Source organism: Athene cunicularia (assembly GCF_003259725.1).
Source record: "Athene cunicularia isolate RWA chromosome 11 unlocalized genomic scaffold, athCun1 chr11_part1, whole genome shotgun sequence".
Lineage (NCBI taxonomy): Eukaryota > Metazoa > Chordata > Aves > Strigiformes > Strigidae > Athene > Athene cunicularia.
The window spans coordinates 10,341,354-10,361,210 of NW_020799113.1; the positions used below are offsets into that span (position 1 = coordinate 10,341,354).

Sequence of the window (19,857 nt, forward strand, 5' to 3'; positions counted from 1 at the left end):
GGGCTGCGGGGCTGGCGCAGGTGCTGCGCAGACCTGCCCACCCGCGTTCCACCAGGACGGGCCGTGCGCGGCCGCGGAGCCCAGCGCCCCGCTGGAGGAGCTGCCACCCGCGCAGCCAGCGCCCTCAGAGGGGCAGCACCTGCGCCCGCGCCGGCCCCGCCGCACGCAGGCAGTGCCCAGGGGCCCTCAGCTGCTCGGTTTAGCACCAGAAAGACAAAACAAGGAGTGAGGAGCGTTAGATGATGTAAATTTTACCTTTTGTAGCAGGACCCGGCAAACCCAGGGAAGTTTGCAGCGCTAGCAAACGGCAAATAACCCATTAGCTATGGATAGCTCAGCACGTCTCGACTTTTATTATAAGTTAGCCTCACTAAACCATTGACTTAACAGAGAATCATTATAAATCCCCATTTTGAATTTTTTTATTAGCAGTATTTATCACCTTCTCAAAATCAATCCTATATTTTTAAATTAAAACAAATGACTACTTGTGCTGCAATCAATATTAGTACATTTCCCTTTTTTAAAAGGAGAAAAAATGGAATACAAAGAAATGTCCTTCTTTGGCTGCATCAATCCAATTTCAATATAATTCAATATTTAATAAATATAATCCTCTGTGTCTGTGCAGGGAAACATCATAAAAAATGCAAAAGGTTTCCAGGTCTCCAATAACTTGCATGAAACAAAGTGTTTCCTTATTCCTTCCATAAATACTGCAGTCTTATGCTACTGCTTTTTTCTTCCTGCGTATTAGAAAGAGTTTGTTCTGATTATGTATAAGAAAGGAGGTTTACATATTTCATGATTAAAAATACAAAATGCTACCTACCATCTCCAAAAAAAAATCCATCTTTATCTCTTTGTACTTCTTTGGCTTGTTGTTTTTGAAAGGGCAAAAAAGAAAAACCTTATATAATACCTAATTTGTACATCTGTGGTTTCCCTCTGACTTGTGTAGGCACCATATGTTTTTAATTATCATAATAGCCTTAAAGAACCTGTTCAGTGGGAAACACATATGATCCTTTTATTACTGGTTTGTAATTTAAACAGTTTTAACAGAAAAGGTCTGGCTATAAGGGACTGAGAGGCACAAAGGTCTAAAAACCCTGTTATTGACCTCTGAAAGCATGAGTTCAGATCCCACCCACTGAGGTGGGACCCGGTTCTCCCGCCTCTGACAGAGGTAATCAGTGGCATGTGAAACGGCTCTTCGGGACCTTAAAAGACATAATCTCCAATCTCAAATGACTCGACGTTTCAGTCAGCGGCTGACACAATGAAACCGGGGTCTATAAACATTATCATGCACCCGATCTGTGCTTTCCACTGCCTGGCAAAAGCTTGCAGAGCAATGGTGCCGTAGGAGAAGCCCTATGAACGCCAGAAGCCCAGAATTTCAGCAATTCTCATTAGTTGTTGCCCTTTCAAATTCCCAGTTTTGTCCTTTATGCAAATGCAAGACTGGTGAGAACGCCAGTCTCCCAGCCACGGGATACAGTCAGATATTTGGAGGTAGGAATTAAATTTAACAAGTTCAATTCACTCCTGATTCTGGACATCTAAACACATAATCAGTCTGATAATGTTATTAATTATCATTCAAGCGACAACCTTTGACACTGGCATGCTCCCACAACCTCCCTACTCCAATAACTCAAACAGAAAATCGTTGGCATGAAAACCCACAGTCTTATGAACAGAAACTGCAAATAAGCAGGCACTGAACATACAACTGGGAGTGAGCAAAATCCCCCTTTTCAGAGAGAAAGCAGAGGCTCACACAATAGCTCAGTCACTTGACCCAAAATGAAATTCTGCACAACTTTGTCCCAAAACAGATAATTTACACCCCAAACAAAGACCTGTGGGGGCAAGAGGGTGGGGAAGGGAGCCTAGCTAAAATTACACTGAGGCTGGAAGTCGTTACGGCTCCATCTCAGGAGATGGATGGTGTCCTCATTAGAATGAAGCTTTATTTAGACAGACGGACAGAATCCTTATTAGAACATTAGGCTGAAAAGTTTAAATGTCAGGAAATACAAAATTAAGATTTTGCAAATAAATGCTGACTTGGAGGAAAAAAGAGCTCCTTGTACAGATCCCATTGGAGACACAGGAAAAATGAAATCACTCAGGAATGGCAATCTCCCATTCCAATCTAACCCTTCAAGGGTATTCTTGGAAAACCCCATTTCACAGAAGCCAGGGGAGATCCCTCTTCTTGGGCAAAGTGGTTTCCACTCATGATCTGATGCTATCGGCTCTGTCCCTGGCAGCACTGAGCCCAGAGGGAAGGGAGGACTCAGGAGCTGCCTCCTCCCACCACCTCTTTTGGGGGTTCCCACCCAGAGGAGGACATGCTGATATTGGAAACCCATTCCCAGCTGCATGGACCCCAAAACCTGTGAATCAGTCATTCCTTGCCCTCCCCTGTCTCACTGCCCATACCCAGGCCCTCTGCTTTCTCCGGGGAAACTCAGGTATTTTGCAGTGATGGAAAGACAGCTTGCATACAAAAAAGAAGGTCATTGTTTTCTGTTTTACCTGAAAGCTAATGGATCTTGGGATATCAGTCGTGGATGCTCAAAATCCCCTCTGGAGCCTTTCTGGTGATTTGTCGTCTCTTGGTTGCCTTTGGTGCACACCGGTCTTTGACGAGGTAATATGTGAGCTATTGCACACTAAAAGCAGATTTTTGAGAGAGGAAGTGCGTGCACACACACATACACCCACACCCACCCAGACACCCTCCACCCCCTTGTCCTGCACCTTATTTGCAGGTCCTGCTTCGAAGTGCAGTGACCCAAGGAGGAACTTCTCAGCCCAAGGCTTTGGTGGCTTGGGTAGCAAAGGCAAGGCAGGATTTGCTCCTGCGAGAGGCACAGCACTGCAGAGCTCTGCATGGCGTGGTCCTTGTCCTCTCTCACGTCAGGGTCATGGGAATGAGCTGTGGGTGCTGCTGTCCCCCACCCTTTGCTGGGACAGACCGGGGCAGCCGGTGAGATGGACATGCTGATGGAGGCAGCCATCTCCACTGGCCGCACCAGAGCTCCCTATTCTTTCTGGATGCAGCGATTCTCACATGGCACTGCGTCACCCACCTGCATGTCATGGGTTTGTCCCCTTTGCCAGGCTCTAGGTCTCCACATTGAACTTTCTACTTGGGCCAGAAGGGGATGCTTGTGGAAATACAATTTCTGCTGCGATTAAATAAGTTTTTAAAAAAATTACTGCATTTGATCTTCTAAATAAATAAAGATTTTTCTCTTTGGGTTTTTGTTTGGGTTTGGGGTTTTTTTTTTCAGTATAAATCCAGTGAAAACTTAGTTTTCCTTTCCCACAGCGTCACCCACAAAATCATCAGGATGAAGTTTTCTGTGAAACAGAAGAGTTCAGTGTTTAACTTGCAGCATGGGGAGGCTGGCAGGGAACACCACACATTGCAATTGCACAACCAGAGGATGATTACTCAGCAGGCAAGCCCTACTTTCACACAGACGTGATTGTGTACCTCTCCCACCACTTTCTAAGCAACTGACTCTGCCAGCCACCAGCAAAGGAGGGTGCACCAACATACCCCACCAGAAGGTATCTCCTCGCCTTTAGAAAGACAGACAGGATCCACCCATCTGTTGAGTTCATGTCCACCACCACCACATAAAGTCAGCCTAGGGACCCTTCATGCTATAGGTCTCAAGCAAAGTGCTTCCACCTTGTCCTTTGCTTCTCCCATACACGTACAAATACAATTCTACCTTAAGAGAAATCCCAGTTCTGGGCCAAAGAAAACTATTTCTTTTTCTATTTAAGGATCCTCCTTTCACGGTAAGGATCCTCCAAATTTCCAAAAAGTGGATAACAACAATACCACTGTGATCCCATCTGTACACAGCAATGGCACTGTAATGCATAGAGCATAAAACACCAAATTCCCACAGACAGCATCTGTCTTACTACAAACAATGGACCATTATCTTGTAAATAATTCTGATTAAGCTGCAGCATTTTCCCCAAACAAACAGTAGGGGAGCAGAGGGTGAGGATTTTTCTAGTGGGAGTGCTGGTTTTCTCCTTCCCCAGCACTGACACTCAGTTTTTTATTCAACTGATTGGCCCCCTCCCCTCCCTGCTCTCTCCCCCATGGCTTGGTTTTCATCTTCTGACCTTATCCAGCTGTCAATCATTTTGGCAACTAAAGAGGGAGCCGTCATGTTAATGGGATTCCCACCTCTATCCTTTGAGAAAGCTTTTCTGGTTTGTTTTTTAATTTTTCACCTCAACATAGAGTTATATAACTATTAGTGAATATACCCATAAATCCTCCTGTTATTAAATAGTTCTCATGTTAGGGGACGGAAAAATCAGCCACACTGCTGGGTGCATGTTGGTGCCAGTCAGAGTTTGGGGATGTCTGGTTGTGCTGGTAATGTGTCTTGGTGCATTTGCCATCTGGGTGAACACAGCAAGGGAGCAGACTTCGCTGGGCAAAAGCTTTGTCCCCCTCTTCTAATGCTGAGCAGGGAGAGCAGAGCCCTCAGCTGCCCACAGCAGGAGCGGGGCTGGGGGCTCGCCAGCCCATGCCGGTGGGGCACCTGCAGCCGCCGGAGCAGCACGCTGCGCTCCTCTGCACCCCAACTGGCATGCTAAACCAGCAACAGGTTCACCAGGAAGATCTGAAAGGATTTAAAAGAAAACTGAGCACACAGACCAAAACAGGGTTAACTGTGCAAAGGGAGAAGTGAAACAAGACACAGTTAGGGCTAACGTGGTCCTTTCTTGTAAGGTCCACAAACTATGGCAGCTGTGAACTGAGGAGAGCCCCCGAGAAATCCTGAATTTCATCTTCAACCTGTTAATTGCAATGCACAAACCTTTACTTATATGTCTCATTATAAATTTCACATCTCTATACGGCTGAAGTGTTGGTTTTCCTTTCCTGCATCCTCTTAACTTGCCTTGTTATACATGTGAGCTGTTTGGGACCAAACACACTTCCTGGCTTGAATAAAAAAAAACAAAAAACAAACCAACAAACAATCAAGTAAAGCAGCAAGGAGTAATCTAGGATGGTAACGTCAAAAAGCAGGCAATAAAAATTTTACCTTACAAGTAGCGAATTGACATCACTGCCATTCAATTAAAAACCACACAACAGCCAGTTCAGCCACCACATCAGTGAGTGCGAGCAGGAACACCGGGACCTGCCGAGCACTGTGAGGACTGAACGCTGAGCATCACACTGGCGCGGAAAAGGAGGGGACAAACGGTGGCAGACAGCGTGGCAGGTCCTCGGTCCCAACAAGGGCCTGCTCGCACAGGCGCAGGACAGGAGGACCCGCAGGCTGGCGGTGGGCTGGGGTCCAAGCAACCCACCAGACACCTTGCTGAGCCATTGCCTGCCTCGGGCGCCGGTGCTGCACAGCTCCGCAGCACGGTTGGGACTGGTGTGCCGCAGCAATGGTCAAACACCAGCGGCTCAACCCAGCTGGCACTCTGAAGAGCCCCTGAGGTTCTTGTATTTGGTAGAAAGACATTATGGCCAAAATATGGCAAAGCTCCTGCAGGTGCAGAGAGCCCCGAGCGCCGGCCGCTTGGCACGGGTAAGGGCTGAGGCTGGAGGCAGGCTGCAGCACCGGCTTCACCGCGCTGTGCTGCTCAGGCAGTGGGGCTTACAAACGCTGCTGGGATATTGAAGGGGTATACACACCCAACACGTATTTTCAATGTGTGTTTACTTTCTTCAATAAATTTTTATAGCTTACTGTAGTTATATCAGAGAAAGAAGCATTTATACACTGAGGACTTACATAATGTTCTTCATCTTCAAAGTGCTTTACAAACATTAATTAATTCATTTATCCTCACAGCACTCCTACCAGGGAGATAAGTACTATTATTTTCCATTTCACAATGGAGAATCCAAAGCAGAAAACTTATTTTTTTCATGGTCAGTGAGTGAATCACAGGTAGACCTGCAGGATGAGCGAGGACTGTCAGCTTCTGAACACGAGCTCCCCTCCCCAGATCTTATTTAAAAGACTCATGTTCTGCCAGAGTCATGGCACATACTGGGATATGCCTTGGGTTTTTCCTTCAGTAAGAGATAATTAAGGAACAATTCCCTCTCTGATCCCCAGCATGGCATGCTATTTTCTACCCCACTGTTGCTCTGTGAGCTGAACAATGGCTGTTCTATGCAGGGAACGGCACTGCAGACGCCCCGGATCAGAGGAGATCAGCTTAAAGAAACTTGCTGGCCTGCGTCTCGCTCCGCGGACAATGGGGTGGGCTAGGCAGCTTGGGTGCAAATGCTTGATGTGGGGGCGGCTTCAGGAACACCTGCTTGTAAATGGCAATGCTCCGGGCAGGGGCATCTGTTAGCTGAAGTCCCTCGGATCCAGCATACCTATCGAGAAATTTCATGTAGTAGGAAAATTACTGCGGTTTCCGGTATTTGGTCTCAATCCTAAGTGTATTCCTTTTACATTTGTGTGGGAGAGATGCATAGTGCTCCTAGTTCACCTCTGTGGTGCTGCTGTAAATAAACCTCTTTCCTGTTTGCTCCTTGCCAGCAAATGTGTGGCTGCTACAAATGGCAATAACAGTTACTGTGAGCTTGAAAGGCTCAATTTCAAGGCATCTCAAAAAATAAAACTGTGACTGGGTCTTCTAAGGAAGTGTTCTGATCAGAGAACTTAAATCAACATTGGGAATGACAAGCTGGGAAAAAACTAATTTTAAAATTTCTGAGAAAGATATGTTTCACCTGTTATAATTCTTGTTAGTGAAGACCTTACCCACACTGGGTTTTTTCCCATTAGTTTATGTTTTGACAATAATAAAAAAATGCACAAAACCCCAAACCTTCTAGGTAATTTCCTATCTTAGGAAAGATACATGCAAAATAAACCATCAAGTTAAGCCATGGCATATCGTGGGAGAAAGTGCCACGTCCTGCTGGGGAAAGGCCTGCACCTAGACTTTGCTTTGGAACAACCAGAACAATTGTCTAGTGAGAAATGGGTTTTGCATATGACTCATCAACCCTTGAAAACAGGATTTCTTATATAATACAAGTGCTGACACAGCCTTCACTTGAGTGGTGTGACTGCAGCTGTATAATTACAACTTTAGATTTGATGTTATGGACCTTAGGTTACGCCGTTCAGACAAATGCTCTATTGTATTACAGAGATATTTTTTCCTTAGTCATATTGCCCACAGGACAATAAGGACTATATTCACAGCTCACTGCATAGAAGTTGAGGCATGTAACAGCCAGTGGTATTACACAAGATGAGATTATACCCTGTGGGGGTTAAATGGATTCATAATTGCCACTTTTTCTTATCTTTTTTTTTTTTCTTTGCTCCTAGTTGATACTTTTTTGGAAGTGCTCTCCAAATAAAAGGAAGAACAATCTCACACTGCGTCTGGATAAATGTTACAGTTGTCTCACAAATGCTGTATTATTTCTAGTCCTTCCAAAATAATATAATTGTCCTACTGCTGAAGTACAGATTTTTCTCAGTATGACACAGAACACTAAAATGTCAGGTCCTGACTCATGGTGTTTTGGTGGAATAAATAAAAAGTACCAATATGCTTATTCAAAACTGACAGCATTAATGAAGATGTGACACTGGGAGCCCTAGTCATGTTTTCCTTTAGCTTCCATTGCATACTCAGTGGTGGACCAAAGAACTGGACACCTCTTACGGGTCCCATCCTGGAGACACTTACCATAGACCTGAGTGGTACTACTGGGACTGATGCGACTGGTTTGCTTGTTATCCTATGCTTGCTTTATCTTGGGTGAATCGTACGTGGGTCTGAAGAGGGAGGCTAGTCTCAGGACGCTTACCACACATTCTTTCCATGGGAAACAAAAAGGAGAGTTCAGTGCTATCTGCGGTATTGAAGACTGTGACAATGTAAGGCTAGGCAAGACTAACCCAGAAAGATGGGTTATGCTCCTGGTATTTTTCCACTGGGATAGACGTTGTATACCCATTACTCACTAAGGCTGTACTTCCAGCTGCAGGACCGAACCCAAATATGTAGCTCACCCTGGCCAAGCACCCAGACACTAATACTTACACACTTAATCCATCCCACATTACTCATTTTTAACCCAGTGGCCTCCACAAAAATTTCTGCTGGATTTTAATAGTGACAGGAGAAACAGGTCCCCCACTGCCAAGATATTTTCCGTGACAGAGGAAGCAAGTCTAATGTCCCCCCTTATATACCTGCCTAACCATACATGGCATCGTTCTAACGACAAACCACTCCCTCCTTAGAAGACTGCATTTTTAATCAATATCCTTTACAAGGCCAACAAGTAGCTTTGCAGAGTTTGCCTCTCAAAGCATTAAAAAACTGTGGATTGCATGAGAGGTCTTTGGTTTACCAAAAGGTACAATAGTTTCTCAGAGAATTTTCTTGAATGAATTAACAAAATGACTCAAAACTGCACTAATGGTTAACAGCTTTTTTTTTATTAGCAACACTGAGATAAGTTATTGAAGCATTTTAGTATTGTTTTACATTCCATTCAGAAGTGACCTAACTTGTAACTCCATATACATTTAAAGATATAGTTTGACACTTATTCAGAAAGAAACAATTATTAAAACTTACATACCTTCATTACCAGGAAACCTTAATATATTTTCTAATTACTTCCAACAATACTCTATTCCAAAGCACATGATAACCCACTAGAAGTTTACACATTTCACTTCAATCACAGGTTTTAAATTGTGGATGTCAGAGTGCTGTTCATTGAATTTTACTGTCTTTCTTGGTTAATATTGGAAAACCTGGCACAATATATTAAGCTAGAAATATTGCTTAAAGAATATGAAAAAAGATAACTACAGTATTTTTTCCTGCTAAAGCATTACAAAATACAGGACCATTAAAAACTCAAATAGAAATGACAATAAATAACCTTAAAAATGTTAAGAGAATTTTCACTCATACTAAAGTCCATTCCCTAAGCTTGCCAAACACATAAATAACAGAACATATTCAGGACTTCTATTTTTGTACTAGTATGGTTTGTTATATATTGTGGATGTATTGTGTATACATATATTAATGCTTACACTTAAGGTATATATTTTTTCTTTGCTGAAACAATTAATAAGCTCAGGTAATTATTCATCCCTGGTACTACAGGTATCTAAGATAGGTGGGAGCAAACCTCAGAAATTCCAGATATGCAATACTGTGCATAACAAGATCATCTCTGCATAAAGATATCCTAAATTCCTTAGATCACAAAGATGAATTTGGTTATTTAATTTCTGAAAGACTGTAACAGAAAATTATAACTGCTGCCAAATTAATTGTTTAAAATTGGCCTCATAATAGGTATTAATCGTACACTTAGTTTTGACTTACAAGGATGTCTAAATTGTTCATGTTTATGAATAGTTATAGGAAATACTATACCTCAGACACAAGAATAGATATTCCTGAACCAAAACACAAACCAGAGCATTGTCTCCCTTCGGAAAGACCTGGAAACATCTCTATGTCTCTGCCTAATCCTAAATTATAATTTAAATTTGACCTGGATATGACAAAACCAATAAGAATATATTGTTTGGGAGGTGAAACTTAGAGTAAAATCATACAGCTCTAAGCTTAGATCATTATTTTGTCTCTGCAAAGAAAAGAAAAGCCTTTCTGTGCTAGGGATTTGCCTTGGTGCGGCTGGCCACTGATGTCTGAAATCAAGGCACATACCAAGGCCTCCTTTTGCAAACACAATCTCCCTTTCAGATCTGGTGCTAGGAGGGACTGAATGCTTCCAGTTTCACTGGGAATAGAAGGTACTTAGCACTTGGCTGTATCGGATATTTTAGGGGTTAATTTCCAGAAACATAAACAGAATGGGAATGTTACACCGCAATATGAAAAATGGTAAGAAATAAAAGTTTTCAACAGTAAACAAATGGTGATACCAAACTTATCTGACCGATTTCTGATAAAACAAAATATAATCAAATTAAATTACAGGAATAGAGCAATGAAATTTAAAGTCAAATAAACATAGGACCTGATTCTGCAATCCTTAGTCATGTAAGTAGTCCCACTCATCAAGAATGAGGGATGCAAGACTGGGTCCTTAGCTTCTGCTTAGGAAGTCAATGTTGATTCAGACAGTATCTTTTCTAGCCAAAAATATGCAGCAAAAGGAAAGTAACATAAACAAGGCTAAATGTCAACAGTGTTTGCAGACTTACAGACACCATCCATTTGTTTGTACTGAAATGACTAGCGAACCATTTGGCAAATACAATGCTATTCACAGACCAACCCTTTTATCCAGCAGCACAAACTTCACTGGATCACTGGCATTCCCAGTTAATTAAAAAAAGGAAGCAAGCCATATGAGTTTGGTTTGATATTGCCATGCAAATGGCACTGCGACATCCAGAAGTGTGGCTGAAACCCAGGCGTGGGGGCCGAGGTGCTGATCTCCTGTTCAGCAGTACAGCGCATACACTAAAAGCCGGCCTTGGATCTCCTAACTGAAACTACAGAAACCTCTTCAAAATCACCATAATGGGGTAAAGAAAAGTCTGCTGTAAAACTTCCATATCATTTCATTCTGCCTTGAAGGAAAAGAATATTCTGGTTACTCCTTCAATTGCAGATCAGGACAAAATGCTGGGTTACTTAAGAGCATTATAAGATACTTTAAACGGGTAGGAGTACTACAATTTGCTGCAGTGGGATGACCTTCCACTGCCTTGTAGCTGTCCAAGAGCTTGGATATATCAGGCCTTTGGCTTCTGTTTAATATGGATTTTAGATTTTTAAAAAGCTGCAATAAAGATTCAAGTGAATCCACCACAAACAATTAAAAATATTTTTCTGTATTTTATATGTTGGTGGTAGTTCTGAAGGGGTTAGCATTATAATCTTTTTGGTTTTGACACCTGTGGCAATAAGCAATTTACAACAACTAAATTCACTATTTAAACATTGGGGTAGAGCACTATAATTATGTGACAATAAAGCTGTAATAATCTGCCACAATCCATCTTCCCCTTGCCCAGCCCTCTTGTCTGTGCTGCAGTTCCACATTTGGAAGGTATTTCAGAAAGTTACAATGCTGAACATTTTAATAATTCCCTGCAATGTTGAACGCTTTCAGCTCCAAAAGAAACTGGAAGTGTTCAGCCCTTTGCAGGATCAGAACTCCAGAGCTGTTACCATACATCAGAAGGGCCTTGCCCTGTTTTCATGCAGTGAAAGAAGTGATAATGGGGTGGAGCCTATGCAGGAGAAAACAGCACTAATTGCAGAGGAAAGCAAGTATGAATGGAAGCAAATTAGATTTATAGAGACAACATGGAACTAATACTTTTGGCCATCATTAACTTTGGGTTCAATAGCACTAGCCCATTAAGCAACTAGCTAACGCCCAGGACTATCTCTGGGCAATGGTTCAGGAGCCTACCAGCTCTTTGAAAGCCTAAGGACTTCCCAAGCAGAGAATGCGACTAGGGAAATTTTACCAGTTTAGACACAAAGCAGAAAAATTTAAAGGGAAGGAGAGAAAGAAAGAAAAGCGTCTTGTCATAAACAGATGCTGTGCAAGTCACTGTAAATTAATGACTTAGAAGAGGAGGTAGAACATTATTGCGATACAACTACATGTATATGGGAAGACAAAGCAAAGAGGAAAGCATAAATGGAAAGGAAAACAGATCTTCCACAACTTAAATACAAAGTAGGTCTAGAACCTCCAAGCATAAATTCTCGAAAGAGCAAGGGCTGTGAAAGCAGAGTACATGGATGCTCTCTTCAGAGAGCACAGGCACCAAGCCATGGAGCCCTGGGCTTCCCCTCCACGCTGGGCTAGTGGCTGCCAAGCAGCAAGGAAAAGCATGTCTTCTTAGAAACTGCGTGGTAGCAAAGATTAACAAGATCAGCTCCTAGGTACAGTCACCTGAGACTTCAAAACCAAGTACCGGTCAGGAGTAACTCTAAATTCATCAATGATATTTTATTCTTTTGGTTCTTTCCTATTCTGCTATATATGTAAAGGGGAAATATTACAAAAATCTGTGATTTTTTTCAGCAGCATTTTGACATAGAAAATTCTGTATCATGCAGTAATACTGGTTTGTTCCTAACTGTGTCTTTCATGCCTACAGTCTGAAGCATGCTAGGAGCATAAAGGAATTATGTGTACATCATCAGTCTCTCTACATATAGGGAAACTGAGGACTGCTTTCCCCATTTGTGGTAACTTTCCAAAACAACAATGTGAGTTAGTGGCATTCTCCTCTAGAAATTAAACCCTTTTCATGGCAAGCTTTGTGTTTAAAAACTGACCCATTATCTTAAGGTAAAATCTGCCAACTAAAAATGATCCACGTGGATCACTGAAAATCCCAGCTTGTTTTTATGCAGCCAGAAATTTAACTCAATTAGTGTGGCCAATCAAAGATGCAATCTCAGCTAACTGAAGCTGAGATATTTTATTTCCATTTTATTTCCACTGTATTCTGTCTGAGGAAAGAGCACCATGCCTTGCTGTCTTGATTGTACAAGGACTGTATCAAGTTTATCAGTGTTCTCTCAAGATGTCAACAACCCACAAATCATTGGCTGTAAAAAGAAAGGCACACAGTCTCCCAAAATACAAAGAAACACAAGAATCATGCCCTAGAATCCGGTGCTGAAGGTGGGTCTCAAGTTTTCTGATCTCTCAGGCAGTAGGAGAGACAAAGGGAACCATGACTAAGATGACGGGCTTTGTGCAAGAGGGAAAGCGGGCTAATAAATGAACGGGGTTCCTCTGATGGCTAATCTGCAAGCGCAGAAACATCAGGTGAGATTCCCCACACTAGCACGCACAGATGGAGTGTGATTTCACAGTATAAAATGTCACTGAGGAAATGAAAACTCCCCAAAAACACTACTTTCAAGTGGGTGGTGTCCAAGCCAACCAAATAAAAAAAGAACTACTGACACGGGGCTTGTTCATACTCAGCTACTTTTGCTGTGACATATCAAAAAAATGAAATAATATATTTAAATAATCAACCTTAATACTTATATTCTGCAAACACTCAATAGAATGTCAGTAAAGAATTTGAAAAAGCTGTTTTTGGAGGGGGGAGAAAGGAGGACTCGCACTGCATTTTCCATTAAAAAATGGCTTTAAAAGTAGAACAGACAAGCTTCTGGTTGTCTTGGTTTTTTTCCTTCATACTTCAAGTCAAATCCATTATCACTGGGCAGAGCTTGTGAAAGGGATATGGTCTTTAAAATCATATAAACTCAAACCATCATAAAATGTCTGTTGAATTGACTGGAAGATGAAACAAAAACCTAATGGCAGTAACATGACCTCATTTCAATAATAACGTTAGAGGGGGGGATTTTTGTTGTTGTTTTAAATATCTTATGTCTGGAAAGAAGTATAAAGATATTCTGTACAAAGCAACTAATCTTAGTTTTCCAATTTTTTTACTTGTATATTTAGAGTAATTTCTCTGCTGGTTTGTTGTTTGGTTTTTGGGGTATTTTTTAACTGATAGATGGTACTCCACAAATAGAGAGAAAAAAAAATCCAAGTAGGATTTTACCAGATGAAAATTAAATCAACTATCAACTATTTTCAAAATATCAGTACTTTAACTGCTGATTTTAAAGAATTTGGAAATATTTCCAGCTATCTGAATTGGTGCATTGAGACACAGAAGTTTACAAGGCCATGCGGATACTTGGGCTCGTGATTCAGTTTAAGTAATTACAACATGGTGAAGCAAAAATGCTCTAAGAATTCAAGTGAGATAAACTTTGTGAGGAGAAAACAGACTTTTTTATCACACCAACTAATACATTTGGAAAAGCAGAGAGAGGCCTGGAGAAGGGGTTATGGCTATAAGCACATATACTATCCTAGTAAAGTCAAACAAAGCTCCCACTTCCCTTAAGTTAACCAGGGTAACCATTCTTAAATGTTTGCAGATTTAGTGTTTAATTTTAAATTGTCAGGCTTGATAACTGTTGATCATATTTTCTTTTTTTTTATTTTTAAACTTGAATACATTTTATTATGCATGTTCAGCTCTGACAATGAGTTTTCTGATTAGTTTGAAGGTTAAGTGAAACAAGCATTACTGAAGTTTTTGTGTCCTTTGCTGACTCTGCGTTTTAAAGGGATACTGTTTTTCAAAGGATTTACACTCTAAAATCTCTTTCAAACAAGAACTACGCTGACAAAATAGGAGATCAGTTGAAAAAAATCCTCATTCTCGTGTTCCAACTAGATTTAGCTTTCATTTTTGTCAGATACGATGTGTGTGATATGAGGAAATAAAACTTCAGTTTTGTAAATCAGAGACTAGTAAGGGTAAAAGGTGCGTTTGTTTGTTTGGTGTGTTGTTGGCTTTTTAATTACCTGCAGGCATATTCTTAATTAGGCAAATCACTATTTGTACAACCGCTAGTTAGAATAGTGAAAATGGGCAAGGGAAACTACTGTATGGGTGCCATTGAAACAAATCAGAAAAACATAATTTAAAAAAAGGGAAAGAAAAAAAAAAAAAAAGGCTCTTCACCACAGGTAGATGCATTGCATGCACTTGGCCTTTGATTTCATTAATATTGTGGTAAATGAACACACCCCATTTCAAAGAAAGAAAAAAAAAAAAAAGAGAGAGAGAGAGAAAAGCATCCAGTGTTTTTCTTGGGTTCTTACTTATATCAAGATACTGAAAAGTTTGCAAGTTACCATGTAAATTTTTTTGAAACTTTTTCCTCCTTTGCGTATGCTAAAGCAGTAAGTATCCCCTTCAGATGCCACTAGCACAGATAGTCTCTATTGCTGCTACTCTAGTTTAAAAAGCAAGTTCTTTCTAAAATCCTGTATAAGTATATGCATGCAGCACTGCTGATTTCAATGGAGTAGACCACATATAAGACTAGAATTTGGCCCACGGGGTTTAACATTTTAAAAAATGTATTACTAACAAACATGACTAAGTATATTTAAAGAGCAGCTTCATGATTCTGCACAAGTGTTTTCTGAAATGGTCTAAAAGAAGGTCTAAAACTTACCACACAAGTCAGGTCTCTTGATACATCCACTAGTTGCTGTGCTACTTGCAAGTCCATTAAAGGCTGCTAAGCCATCAGAGCTGTAAGCTCTTAGGACTGACAACATGTTCATCTGCTTCTCCAGGACCTGTGGACCCTGAACTTGTTCAGGTTTCATCACTCCTTGTGCAGTTTCATGGGAGGATAGAAGATTCTGACTGTGCCACTGCTTTTCTGATGCTTGTGGCAGTGGTGATACAAGCCCTTGTGTTGGTTGTGAGGTGACTGCACTTTGTATATTGTCACCTCCTTCACTGCTTTCTTTATTTAGGGCAGACAACTGCTTATTCATAATATCTGGTTCTGTGTCAATGTCCTCATCTTCAATGTTTTCTTCCTTGGAAGATTCCATATCCTCAGATGAAGCTATGTCAGAAAGGTCATCAGTAGCACTTTTATTTACAGAGTCAGAGAGCAGAATATTTGGGTCATCTTCGGATTGTGTTTTTATTTCGGATTCATTACTGGTGCAAGAATTTTGTGTTCCTGTGCCAATAACACCAGGATAAACACCAAACTGCTTATAGAAGTCTGTTGTAAAATTACAAAAAGTGGATTCCATGTGGCTGGGCCAGGCAGTGCTCTTTTGCTCTCCTAGGGCCTCTTTATTTTGTCCTTGGGTCATTTTCTCAGAAGCTGAGTCCAGCTGGCTCAGCATGTTTGAAACTACTGCATCCTTGCTGGACTGCACAGAAGAGGGGAGCAAGCTCACTTTATTAACCGAGGCTGAAGCTTCTCTAGATTGGTCTTTGTTGTTCCCTATGATGCTGTCTTTACGTTTAGCCTTGCCCAAGTGATTGGCCTGGAGGTGCAGAGCCATTAGTTCCATAGATGAAGTTGTAAAGGAACAAAATAAGCAGCCGTGCCAAGCAATATTGTCTTGCACAGTAACAGATGAACCTGGGAGGGAGGCTGCATCTGGCCTTACGGATAAGTCAAGAGGTTCGTATTGTGACTTTTCTGTTTTTCGCTGTGAGGACTTGCTATTTATCTTTTCCTCACCACCATCTGAGCCCACAGCTTTTGCTGAAAGTGGATCTGAGAGAGCTTTATCCTTCATTTCTTTTTCTTTCTTCAAAGAACTTAGGACAAAGCTGTCCATGAAAGCTTGCAAAGACCCTTGAAAGTTCACACCGTTCCCAACCATATTCTGGTAAGCACGGCCAAGTTCAGAGAAGTGTGTTCCTTTGGAAGATATGTCTGAACCCTTCATATTTTCTGAAGATACTTCAGATGACATGCTAGCTGCTTGCCCTTGCTGATCTCCAGAAGACAGCATTCCTGACGTCCACTGCTGCGAGACCATGCCGCTTCGGAAATCAATACCAGGAAGCCCCTTGAAGGCTCCTCTTAATATATCTGGTCTAATAAACACAGAACTTTTACTTGATGTCTCATCTTTGTGTTCTTGACTTGCAGTCTGCCCAGAGAGTGGTCCTGCTCCATTCTGTCGCTCCCGATGGTGCCGTTCCAAGTGGTATTTGAGGGATGCAGACTGAGTACCAGCATAATCACAATGTGGACACTTGTAAGGCTTCTCACCTACAGGTAAGGATAAAGATGAAAGTATAAAGAGAGAGAGTTAACTGTACTTTGGTGTACGGATGAGTGAAGAAAAAAAAAAAAACAAACAACATTAACTGCTTGAAAAGAAGATCTTAGAGCTAATAATTCACTTTTTAAAAAGAAATGCCTTTAATTGAAGAGTAATTCATAAACTGAATATTTCTAAAATGGGTTTCCAGAATGTGGGGCTATTCAGGAATGACATGGTATCTACACACAATTAGCCATCTTTTTCTTAATCTAACATGTAGAAAACTGTTGTAGAATTAAAAGCTATGATTATGAAAATGAAGCATAACAATTTCAACCACAGTAATCATTAAAAGTACAAGTTTAAAAAAAAGAGAGACAAAGAATGTAACAAATGGATGGTTGCAATATTTTGTGTATACAATTGCTCTAAAATTTGTTTAAATTATACACATGGAAACCATTTTTAAACCTAAAAATTTTATGGCACTGTTACGCAAGACTGAAATGAATGATTTAAGTCTTGCTCTGCAGTAAATCATGGATATAATTAGCAAATGGCATACTGCACAAGTAATTTATCATTATTTGGAGGGCACCATTCCAGAAGGATTCAAAGATCTGCAGACCTACTGCATTGTTTCTAAATAAAGAACTATAAATACAGATTCTATAAAATATTAATATCATTACATTATGATTGCAGCATGTAAGAACATATAGTTAAAATTAAAAGTGGTCAATAAAATAAAAAAGAAATCAAGTAATAAAAAAGTACAAAGTATATTTAGTTTCTGTATTTGAAATTAGCATTATCTACTGTTTTTTGCAGTCCTTTAAATTTGTACTAATGGCATTTCTAATGCTCATGTAGTAAAATGTGTAATTTACCTACCATAACCACTTTTCTAGGATTAGCTTGAACAGAGTTTTAAAACATATAAGATTATTTTCATGGATTAAATATATATTTGAATCCCACACTAAACTTTTATTGTTCTTCCTATACTTTAAAGGAGGTAGAAGGTATTACACGTATAATAAATGTTCACAGTCATAAAGACATACCCAAAAAGAACATCCATCTAAGCAAATGTACATCTAGATTTTTGCAGAGCACTTGTTAGCAATGCAGCGTTCCATTTGAAGGAAGAAGTACAGAAATCCTCCCTAAAAGTGTCAGGAATCTGAAAAATCTGTGAGCTGTCAATATTCGCAATTAGTTCTAGGAGGGAGCTCAAGAAGAAGAAGAAGAAAATGTTTTCTCTGCGCAGTTTTTTTTTTCCCCCGGAGTAATCCAAAAGACAAAGGCAAACCTTCTCCAAATGGTGTAATGGAAATATTTGTTTTGAAAACTTTCTCCACAGTAAAAATACTATAGAATATTACGTAGCTCACCAAACCAGCTGGAAAGTTACCCATTTTCAAATAACTTCAAAATCTGCTTAAAACAAAATTGAAAGGCTTTAAAACTTTTGTTATTTAAGCTCAATCAGAAGGCTGGTAAATACTTAGGAAGCTGCTCCTCTCACTGATTGCAGGAATTTACTAACAAGAAAGAACACCAGAACACTCAAATGACCATATAGCACTGCACAAGCTGGCTTACTGACCATGAACAGTAGCTGGATATGTGCTGAAATTCAAATGGGGCTGAAGTAAATTACAAGCAGGGGAAATTCTAAATCCATAATGTAATCCTAAAGCCAAATGGTGAGACATGAGAGCTTTACATCAACCACATCAGTCGACCTTTTTTGAGGAGAAAAGCACAGCACCTCAAACAAGAGGTGCTCAGCAGAGGAAGAGGTAGTAATTAGCATGGTTCATGCTTTAGGCCTGGCCTGACACACCTTAACAGAAGACATCAGATTTAAACATTTCAGTGCAACTTCTGAGTCTTCCACAGTCACCTAATTAAGTTCTAGTGCTCCACCAGCAATAAGGAGGAGCTGCGTTTCAGTGGGAGTTGTGTAAAAGCAAACAGTTCCTACTAATGTGCAAGAATCACTTAAACTGAGATGGACCAAGTCTGTCTGAGCTTCCCTGGTCTCAGGTGAGAGTCTGCACACACACGCCCCCATCACAGGCATTTTAGGGTAAGGACAAGGGGAAGAAGACACTGGCTGTCTTATTTGTTTGCATTTCTGCAGGGCTGTTCAGGAGTGTGCAAACTGACAGCTGCGCTACCAGTCAGAATGTGGACAGATATTGATGCTGTTTTTACAGCATGTACATACTGCAATATTTCTGAGCCACGTTCTGGTATTCTGATGTTTGTCCCACCAGTTACTGTCAACAGTCTCCAGTGACCTCTGTCACAACTTAGGTACTTCAAGTGCTGCCTAAGAAGTAATCACACTGATGAAAAACAAGTACCAGACTTTATAAGGTTAAATAATCTCACTTGTGAGTTTTCACTCCTCTTAATTGAAAAGCTCTTCCTCAGCATCCCCTATGTCTATACGGAAATCTTTAACACAATTATATCGAGCACTTCCTTTTATTCTAATGATAGATAGTTCAGCGTGTGTTTGCATTGCACATCAAGTGACACCATTAAAAAGTATGTGGCAGCATTGCAGGCGCTATGTCAACCGTTGGGTACTGCTTCTGCAGGGAGGAGAAGTTTGCAATATAGGCTGCGCTGATGTTGCTAAAAACACACCGGAACTGTTCAAAGCAATAAGTAAAAATGGTACAAGTGAGTTAAAATATGATAACTAGAGGAAATACGAGTAATATTTTGTACTTCTAAAGTACCTTCAGTCTAAAGCACTGGGCACAACAACATCCTCTTACTCCGAATTGCTAAGCCTTGAAGTCATTACATTTTCCGCTTGAAGGCCTCACCGCTGAGCGAGCTTCCTTCCAGCATAGGAGATCTGCACACAGCTCGCCACCAACACCCTAAGCATTGGACTTCAAGAAGACACTGACTGAGACAGTGTGATAAAAAGTTCCAATCTCTCCTAGCCTTGGTAACACTGTCTCTGTGGTGCTCCCACCTCTTGCGTGGCTAGAGATGAGATCTAAAGCTGTAGGCCTGAAATTGGACTCAACATGTCGCAACATGCTGTGCCACCTTTACTATACAGGACTGGCCAAATAACATTGTTCAAAGGGAACTATTCAAAACCTCTCTCTTCTCTTTTAGATCCAAATATTGGCAGTGAC

At 40.8% G+C, this 19,857-nt stretch overlaps 1 protein-coding gene across 11 annotated transcripts in view; it reads right to left on the minus strand.

Moving 5' to 3' along the window:
* ZNF536 (zinc finger protein 536) overlaps positions 1-19,857 on the minus strand; it is a 344,968-nt gene that overhangs the window by 106,606 nt on the left and 218,505 nt on the right. For 8 of the 11 annotated variants that reach the window (XM_026856597.1, XM_026856595.1, XM_026856598.1 and 5 more), the window contains one exon: positions 15,106-16,686. In XM_026856597.1, the coding sequence (XP_026712398.1) occupies positions 15,106-16,686 (1,581 nt within the window). Of the gene's footprint in view, positions 1-8,485; positions 10,638-15,105; positions 16,687-19,857 lie in introns of those variants that run through there. The other 3 variants (XM_026856603.1, XM_026856606.1, XM_026856604.1) reach the window with 3 other exon arrangements.